This window comes from Triturus cristatus, chromosome 4_1 (assembly GCF_964204655.1).
Source record: "Triturus cristatus chromosome 4_1, aTriCri1.1, whole genome shotgun sequence".
NCBI classification, from domain to species: Eukaryota; Metazoa; Chordata; class Amphibia; order Caudata; family Salamandridae; genus Triturus; species Triturus cristatus.
The window spans coordinates 895,145,683-895,155,805 of NC_140585.1; the positions used below are offsets into that span (position 1 = coordinate 895,145,683).

The window sequence follows — 10,123 nt, forward strand, 5'->3', positions numbered from 1 at the left end:
GAAGTCTTCCAACCTTGGAGCATCTTCGGTATTATCACAGATACGTTCCAAAATTGGAGATGTACCTCATTGTCGTCATACTGATCTGAGAATGCCGCTAAGCCTGAAGTAGCATGGGTACGATTACAGCTACCCTCTGATCCTAGACTTGGGTCTCATCCTCGCCATATCGACTTAATACGTCTTCCAATCCTGGAGGGGCATGGGTGTTCTTTGCAGCTACCTCCAGATCATTGATTTATGTGGATGGGTTCAACCTATCATAGTTGGATTCCTCTCTAATCTTGAGTTGCGGATTTGAAATTTCTTTTCTATCCGAAACAGGATCAAAAAGGAGCATTTCATTCTGTGTGAACAACTATTGCTTTTAGACAACGGGCTCTTGCAACTCTGGCAGATATACCTTTCGATCAGTACCTACTCGTATGATACTGTGTTTGCCCTGAGGAAGTTCCCTATATGGGAACAAAACGCGTTGGAAGGATTGTCTAAAATCATATGCTTTATAAAAAGAAAAATTTTCGAATAAAGAAGTTAGTTTTCCACTTACACTGGCCTGTTGGACTTTTTTGAGCTGCGCACCCCCACTTGGTTCAACAAACATCGACCAGCTAGCTAACTTTTTTCAACCGCGTTGACTGTGGAGGAAACAAATATAGAACTGAAGAGCCTATCATGCCCTGGCACGATGGTAATGCCCAAATAAATGCATTCATCTAGGAGGTTGCTGCTCAAATATTCTCTAATCAGCAAAGTGCTCTTTAAAAACAATACACCCCTTTCCTGAACATGAATCTCAGAGGATCCACTGCTGATGTACTTGAACTTAGTGAAAAAAGACGAAACATCATAAATCCATGCGAGGGATGCGAATTCAGTATGCTTGCGAAACACCCTATTTGCTTGAATGCTAAATACTATGGGCCTTATTTATTTATGAGGCCTTGCGACAGTTTTGTGCTTCCGTTGTGTCACTTTTTGTGACGCATCGGCGGCGTAAAACATGCCTCCTGTTGCGCCCTATTTACAAAGTCACGCATCTAAGCAGATGCGTTACTTTGTAAACCCCTGCGCTACATTATACCTGCGTCAGGTGTAATGTATGCAGGGTGGGCGTTCCCACGTAAGTAAGCCTCGTAGAAGTGACGCAGTGAAATCAACCAGATTTCACTGTGCCACCTCTAGGGTGCAAATGCATCAATATCTTACGCCTGCCTCGCAGCAGGCGTAAGACTGACGCAGGCCCTTTCACACAGGGCTTGCCCCATGTGAAGAGACACATTGCTGGAGTTGCATCACTTTTGTAACCCACTCCAGCAATGCGTCACTTTTGCGCCTACCGACGCATCTGTAACTCCACGCGACATGATGCGTCATACAGTAAATATGACGCATCCATCATGTCGCAAGGAGGGCACACTGAGAAGTGACGCATCGCTTCTTTCACGCAGCGATGCGTCACTTCTCATAAATGAGGCCCTACAAGTGCATAATTCCAAAGACTTTTTGTTTTTCAACACGCAACAAATACTTGAATCCCAGCTTCCCCACTTGGAAACTGAGTAATCCATGGCCCATCATTTTACTTCCCTGTATACCTATTCCTTTAACCAAGATTTTAGAGAGCATGTTGACGTAATTCAGTAGAAGAGGTGTGCTATGCAAAAAAGGCACTTGTATTTAATGGTTAATACAAAGTAATATTCCTTCACATTTGATACCAATACATGCTATATTAATAGAGAACATGACAAACTGACAGATTTTAGGTAACTAGTGGCAACAACATTAGGACAAGCAGGTATTATTCATTATTTCGTATTTTTAAAAAACTTTCAATAAAGGTCAGTCAATTCAGTTATATAAACAAATGCACTTAATTGAGACACAGGAATGTTGAAAAACACATTCTTCTCATTTCATAATATTTAACACATTTTGTTATGACATTTGTTACCAGAATTACATCTTTTGATGGCTCACACGGACTTTGGCTATTAGAGCCAAGACAGACCCCCTGGTGCAGCTCTACGTTACGCCCCCAGATTTTGTGCCTCCTATGCCCTGAGTCCCCTGTCTGGGATTTGAGAATTCACATGAGTAAACAGTCCCCTGCCAAATGCCACGCATCACGGGTTAAAATAACACATTTCAGCGCTTATCCCTCAGTCCTTGTTTTATTACTTGAGGTGCTGCGCCAGCACGAGCTATCAGATTACAGTGCTGCTCAGTGTGCAGGCAGTGACTGTCAGCCTAGGGTTCGAGCAGGGTGAGGTTGATATGGATACAGAAAGGCTTGGGTTTCTTCTGTTCACATGAGCGCTTATATGTAGCACAGATTTACAGGGGTCGAAACGTCGACGCATAATTAGGAGCATCATATTCCAATTTGACCAGCATAAACTGATTAGGATTAATCTCTAGGTCATTGTGAGACTTATATTATTATTAGTTAAATTTATAAGGCGCAACAGCTACCCAAAAAGGGTTTCCCGGCGCCAGGCAGACCATGGAATGTATAACTGCTTAAATGATTACTGGTTAAAAAGCCATGTTTTCAATGATTTGTGAAATTGGCCATATACCGTTTCATTCAGAATAGATAAGGGAAGGGAATTCCAGAGTAAGGGACCGAGGTATGCAAACGATCTGCCACCCATCCAAGATAGTCTGGCTCTGGGTACAGAGAATTTCCCTTGAGTAGATGCGCGAAGGCATCTAAGAGGCACATAGGGGCAGATCAGAGACTGCAGATACTGAGGGGCTACACATGTTTTGATTTGGAACATGTAGCTCAGGGTTTTGAACTTAATTCGGTTCTCAACCTTGAGCCACTGCAGGTCCCGCAGGTGACCGGAGACAGAGGTGGCTCTAGGAACCCGGCAAAGTAACCTTGCAGTGGAGTTCTGAACCATTTTCAGCCTGCGAGTGACCTCCTTGTTGGACCCTAGGTAAAGAACATTACCGTAGTCCAGTCTTGAGGTGATTAGCGCCTGGACTACTGTTCTCTGGGTGGACTCTCGCAGCATCTTTTTTAGCCACTTCAGGGTGGTAAAACATGTGGCGACTACCTTGACAGCGTGAAGTTGCATAGTTAGTGAGTCATCAATGATGACCCCCAAATTACAGACTTGACGGGAGGGTTGGGGAAGTGCACTCATCTCACTAAGCCAACGTTGTGGGCCCCAGAGATCTTTGTTTTTACCCAATATCAAGACCTCAGTCGTCTCTCCGTTGAGCTTAAGGTAATTAGCCTGCATCCATGATGCAATTTTTCCCAAGCCCAGCTGGAGGGGGGGGGGGGGGGGGAAGACTCAGCCGCATTCTTCATAGAAAGAGAAGAGAAAAGATAATCTGGGAGTCAACTGTGTAAGAGAACAGGGACAACCCGGCATTTTCAGCAACATCAGCTGAAGGTCTAACGTATAGATTGAATAGTAAAGGGCTAAGGATGGACCCCTGAGGTACCCCATAAGGTGAAGAATGGGTATCGGAGCAGGCTGTTGGGGCGAGGACTTGGAAAGTACAGTTGGCAAGAAATAAAATGAGCCAATTTAGAGCTGAGCCGCAGATACCAAATGATCGTAATGTTTTCACTAACACGGTGTGAGACACCATGTCGAATGCTGCGCTTAAGTCCAGCAAAATAAAAGCCACCGTGTCTGCAGCATCCAGGTGAAGACGCAGTCTTTCCGTTACCCCAAGTAGAGGTGTTTCCGTAGAGAAACCGGCTCTGAAGCCCGATTGGGATGGGTGAAGGAACTTTTTTGATTCTACAAAGTTGGAAAGCTGAGCGTGAATGTGTTTCTCTAAAATTTTGGAGAAAGTCGGCAGCAAAGAAATGGGCCGATAGTTAGAGGGCAAGTCGGGATTCACGTTGGCCTTCTTCAAAAGGGGGAGCACCATGGCATGCTTCCATTCTGATGGAACTGTGGCTTGCTTTAAGGAGGCATTCAAAAGATCCATAATTACAAGCAGAGATGACGGCTCAAGTTGCTTGAGCACAGAGATAGGAAAAGGGTCCCTGGGCGATCCTGATTTTACGCTGTCTAGAAGACATTTAAAGGAGGTTGTGTTTAGTAAGGGCCATGCATCCAGATTATTAAAAGGTGCTTAAGGCACCCTATCCTGGTCAGGGTGAATATTGTCAGCTGAGGGCAGTGCGAATACTGGTTGGAGTGAGTGGGCGGCTATGGAGGGGGGCTGTCACACTGCAAGCTCACTATTTCCGAACATATTTTCTCTACTTTCTGGACAAAGAAAGTAGCCAGTTCCTCACACTGCCGATTATTAAGTGAAGGGGGCCTAGATTGGGTTCCGGAGCCAGCGAGTTCCTTAACCATGCTCAATAGTGTTTTGGAGCAGTTCAGAGCACCAAAGATGGTTGTTGATACATACTCCGCGCGAGCTGACCTACAAAGATTTTGATATTCTTTTTTGGCCATTTTATAAGCAGTTTTGGAGTTGGAAGCATAGTTCTTCCTCCACCTTCTTTCCAGCGCCTTACATTTTGCTTTCTCTATTTTCAGATTTTTTGGAAAACCAGGGCGCTGGCGGACGATAATTATATTTATATATTTTAACTCCGTACCTGAATATGTATATCACCTATGTATGTATCTAATGCATTTTTTACGATTTGTGTATACTTCACACTTTATTTCACTTGTTTCACTTGTTTGCACCAAAACAGTGTGTATGTCCTGTTCCTTTGAGTTAATAAAAAAATCCTTTTTTGACAAAAATAAATTTCAGAATAACACAATTAGTTTGTGCTATTTACTTTGAATATGAGTTAAGACTGCTGTATATGAACATTTATTGTTGTCCTAACAGTGAAAGGAATAAAAAAAGAACTTGTAAACCATTTAGATGTGTGTTGTGGCAGAACCACTGTTTGTTCTCTTTGTGGCATGGGTCTCTGAGCCCAGTCTAAACCAGTTCTGTCCTCTTTGGGTCAGCACCACTACAGGGGGTGGAGACAGCATTGTGTAGAGGAGTCACTGCCTCTTCAGGTGCAAGTGAAAATCCTCCCACTACTCTAAATGCAGCCAAGGTCTATTAAGCTCAGTGATGAGTCACCCAGGAAAGGCAGGACACACCTCAACCCCCTGGTGGCTGTCTACAGTGAATGAACATCCCCAGCCACTGTAACTCCAAACCTAGACACTCAATACACAAAATAGCAGAGGCACACAGAATGGTTCAATAAGAAAATGCCTACTTTCTAAAAAGTGGCATTTTCAAAAACACAGTTTAAAAACCATCTTCCTTAAAAATGTATTATTAAATTCTGAGTTTAGAGAGCCTAAACTCCACTTCTCTACCATAGGGGTGCCTTACATGTAAGAAAAGGAAGGTTAGGGAAGGTTAGGGCCTGGCAAGTGGGAGCACTTGCCAGGTCGTCATGGTAGTTTAGAACTGTGAACAGACACTGCAGTGGCAGGTCTGAGATACCTTTACAGGGCTACTCATGTGGGTGGCACAATCAATGCTGCAGGTTCACTAGTAGCATTTGATTTACAGGCGCTGGCACACTCGGTGTACTTTACCAGGGTCTTACCAGTAAATCAAAAATGCCAATCATGGATAACCAATTACAACCACAATTTATACAGGGAGCACTTGCACTTTGACACTGATCAGCAGTGGCAAAGTGCCCAAATCATCTAAGCCAGCAAAAAGGAAATCCAGCACAGCATCAAATAATACAGCAGGTAGAGGCAAAAGGTCAGGGGAACCACGCCAAGGATGCTAAGTCTAACAAAGAGCTATGTGTGGGGTGCGGTGCTATCTATTTAGGCGTTTACATGATACCATGAGAGTTAGTTGTAAAGTGGTGGTGAAATACGCTCTGATGTGATATTTTGTAATATATACTTTGTATTAGGGGGCAGAGTCCATTTGTAGCTCGTGGTGTTGCAAAGATATTTTCGAGGCATAGTTATTTTAGTCCCTTTTCGCCTTATTGTTTATATAAGTTTCACAGTTGTAGTGTTGGTGATTTATGCAGGGGTAGTAGACCGTATTATGTTGTGTGAGTGAAATGCTGTATCTGAGCTGGCTAGAAGAGATTGTTATTGGAAGGGTCATACTCATATTGTCTGGTTAGTAGTGTGTGATAGTAGTTAAGCCCACTGAATTTCACAAATGAGGGTTATTTCTGAAATGTATTGCTGTATGTGGATGCTACTCCTGTGTTCTACTTGCGCTAGAGTGTCACTCAAAGTATTACACATAAAGTACTAAAATATCAGACATAAGCAGACTGAGAATAAAGAAATAACACACATAACCAAAGCTAAAACCTGGCCGCTATGAATAAAATAAGAGAAGGGGTAAGGAAGGAGGATATGTACATAGCTGCCCAGTTTTCAGATTACTTATGTGTGACATTTCCAAAGGTTCAGTGTGGTCATGAGTGCCATACTACTATCTAATGTGTGACACCTCAAGTGACACTTTCTTACCAGCAAAACCAAGCAATAAAGTCCATTGAAAGTCCTTCATATCACAAAATGCCACCTTTCAAGCAATGACAAGCACTAGCCTGAATACATGATACATTCTAACACCATTAAGACACCTAATAAGTAGCTTGACCCAACCCAGTTCATCCTAACTCCATTAACAGTATCAGAAACAGCAAACCCACCCAGAGTGTTCAAAACTTGTTCACACCCAGCAGATCTACCCCACTCAATGTGCTCTAACACTGTTTAAATCCATCTGAGCCAGCCCAGTCAGTTCAAAACCATTCTAACCCCATTGCCATCCAATAGAAGCAGTGCGGCCCTGTCCTGTACATTGCAGCCGTTCAGGCGTTGCTAAATCTTAAAATAAGAACCACTAGGGTATTATTTTCTTGGAAAGGTGGGAACGCTACTGGTCTATCCCAGTCTTACTTTAACCCCATTCACAGCCCCGTTTAACTCATCTGTGCCAAAAGTAAAAAAAAAAAAAACAGTCCAGTTACACGCTGCCAGGCTGAGCTAGTGTTTTCATGCAGCCGACAAGGCTGGGGATGATCATTCAGAACCTTGGAGTGCTACAGTACTGAAGATGAGAAAATCCGGTACCGGCACGGCCTGCCTGGCTTCAGATGTAACAGTGCTCCCTGTTACTGCACCTCCTGTTTCAAGCCAGAAGGAGACTACAGCACTGATCATTGTATTTACTGTGGGGGGCCGAAGCCTGGCAGCTGGGGGCAATCAGTTGGCAGTGATCAGTGAAAAACTGATGACAGGTGTGCTCAGTGCCAATGAGCTCTATCCTCCTGGGTTGCTACCCTGTTGTGTTGCACACGGATGAGGCGCCACTCGGATGACAAAGTGGGCACGGCAAGAAAAACAAGTGTCTGCTCTCAGCCAATCCTGCAGAGTGGTCACAGTGAGGCAGGCGCCTTGCCGGTATTGCTAAAATATGAGGCAATGCACTACCCCATGATCTACGCGAGGGACCAAAGCATTGGCACTTATGGCAGGTCCGGATTGTCTCTGTTCACGACAGACAGACCACTTGCTACTGTCTCTAGCCGGGCAGTGCGGCTCGCTTCATTAAACTGCCTCAGTAACTGGGTGATTTCCTGGGACACGGTGTGGTGCTATGTATTCAATTTTCTCAAGGTGAAATTAAGTTTGACGAGGTAAAAAAAGCAGGCATCTGGGCAGCACATTGACCTTGCTGCTTAATTGAATTGCAGCCTCCCCTAATTACAGCACCCATCAGAGTGGTCCCTGAGGTGGTATATTTGCCTGACTTAGGCATTTTAAAGCGGTGATGCGGACACCCGCTCTAAAATGCGTTAGTCTAACCCCTAATGCACGGTACTGGAAGGATGTATTTAGACCATATCTGGGAAAACATTTGAACTCCTGACTCACAGGTTTCAAGTTTCGCTGCTCCATATGTGAGTAGTTCATCCTGTTTTACTTAGAATTGTGGGTCTGCGAATCAACTTTGCTCCCTGGTCTATTTGGCGCTGAAGTATGAGACCCAGAACCAGGTCGGAGGATTATTAGGTCCTTCTTACAGGAGTTATATAGTAGGTGCTGTATTTATGAACTGAATGTTATTCTAGAGTACGGTATGAAACGAGTAGAAAGCACCTTTTGAAGTTTCTTACCAAGGAGACGTTGTGGAAAAGCACAGAAATAACTACTTATATTTTATTATTCTAGAGCTTCCTGTAACTCTGAGTAATAAGTTGTTTTTATTGAACGCATCTATGCGCTATATATACACAGCATTATTATCCCTATTTAATGATGCACAATTCTACTAAATCGGAGGATTAGCGGAAGAAGCTGGCGCTTTCGGGGTTCGAACTCGTGACCTACGGAATATTAGCCTTGCGTTAACTCACGGAAGCCATCTTGCCAGCATAAAATGTTACTGTGAGGCAACCATCCCTCTGGTGTTCATACCTCTTCTTCCTCATCATCATCGTCATCCTCCTGCGGTGGACCAGCCCCAGCCGTTCCCGCGGGGCCCACGGTGGGCACCTCCATCTCAAAGCACCGTACGTTTCCTTCTAATAGGGCTCGGCTGACTTTACAAACATGGCTGCTGCAGGTGAACGAAGAAGACAAGCAATGACTGCTGTGGAGACAAACGAAGGACAATGAAGTTGTTTGGAACGTGGTGGTCATATAATTCGCTAAACGGAACAGGGCGTAACAATACCAATGTAAAACACGACGAAAACGAGAAAGCCAGAAAACCGCACATTTCATACATAGAGGTATAAATTAAATATGAATTTCGTAATACATTAAATCTACACGACGTTTATAGTATTTATCAGTGGCATACATATTATTATCTTTTTGGAAATGAATTCGAAAATGTTTAGATTCTCAATATTTTTGCAAAATTAGCATTGAATTTGACGCTGAGATGCTGCTCTAAGATGGCTACCATGCTCACCTCGCTCCCTAAGGCGCCTTTGGTCACAGTGGCATATTAGGAAGGAGCGGACTCTTTCATTCAGTTGCCCAGTTGGAGCAACTGGCTGCTTGCTCTCTGTGTTCTCGATGCGTGGCTTGGGCGAAACTAGCAGTATGGCGAAGTTCATTATCGATAAAGTATAGGGATCGTATCTTCTTTTCCGCTGCACTATTTCGGACAGATAACATACTACATAGTGATTTGGAAAGTTAGTAAGTACTTTTTTCACAAAAAAGAAAGCTTTGCTAAGATGGCATTCAACCACACCGTTTAGCTATACCAACGCAAACTATGTTTCGTAATACTCATGATGTATTCAGTGACTGTGAGGTTTGATCCAACTTCCTATACATTTAACTTTATCTATGCTCGTATAATTTAAGATTGTTCTATCCAACATTATTGCAGGACTAAGTCTTAAACCCTTCCACATTTCAATCGGGTATATTATTTTTTCACACAATATATTTAACCAAAGCTCTGAATTTCTGAAAAGTATTAGTAGAGAGGGCTAATTAGCATATTTTACTACTCTTTTCAGTAGTGAATGCCATGCAATCTTTGACCTCAGTGATAACATAGGAAATGGTAAAGAAATCAAAATACATATGAAACGAATGGAATAACACCAAAATCTAAGGTAGACAAATCGCTGACAAAAGTTGTGGATCAGCAATTCTATGTGTCCAAAGTGGCTCGTCCCTTCACATGAACGAGTCGTAGAATCTAGGTCTCTTTTTGACATGGTCAATTGTCTAAATACAGATATGTCATGTTCTTGTTACTCTATTTTAATGTTAATATTAATGTCGCACCACTCACGTTTTAAATAGGAGCATGAAAAAGATGCTCAAGCCAAAGTCATAGAAGAGGTAACAGAACTGTAAACTGAAGAATTAAAAGGAAAATATAGTGTAGAAAAGTGGAAGAACCAGATTAGGAGAGGATTTTAAACACTATGCACTTGTGAGAAGGAACAGGTGAAGTTCAGACAATTATTTAATACTGGGCTCGTAAGAAGTGCGCGAGGGTGGACTGTAGGGTCAAGAGAAAATTGTCAATTTTCCCTACAGGGCAACAGTTGAAGAATGAGAAGCTTGTTGTTTCTCCTTTATCCCCTCCTCATCTCTCCCCACTTATCTTTGCATTGTCCCTACACTATTCAATTAGGCCA

At 43.1% G+C, this 10,123-nt stretch overlaps 1 protein-coding gene across 1 annotated transcript in view; it reads right to left on the reverse strand.

The window, feature by feature from the left end:
• Positions 1-8,592, reverse strand: part of GTF3C6 (general transcription factor IIIC subunit 6) — a 123,815-nt gene extending 115,223 nt beyond the window's left edge. The window contains exon 1 of the mRNA XM_085653681.1: positions 8,427-8,592. Within this exon, the coding sequence (XP_085509807.1) occupies positions 8,427-8,510 (84 nt within the window). The 5' untranslated portion in view covers positions 8,511-8,592. The remainder of the gene's footprint in view (positions 1-8,426) is intronic.
• Positions 8,593-10,123: the final 1,531 nt, after the last annotated feature.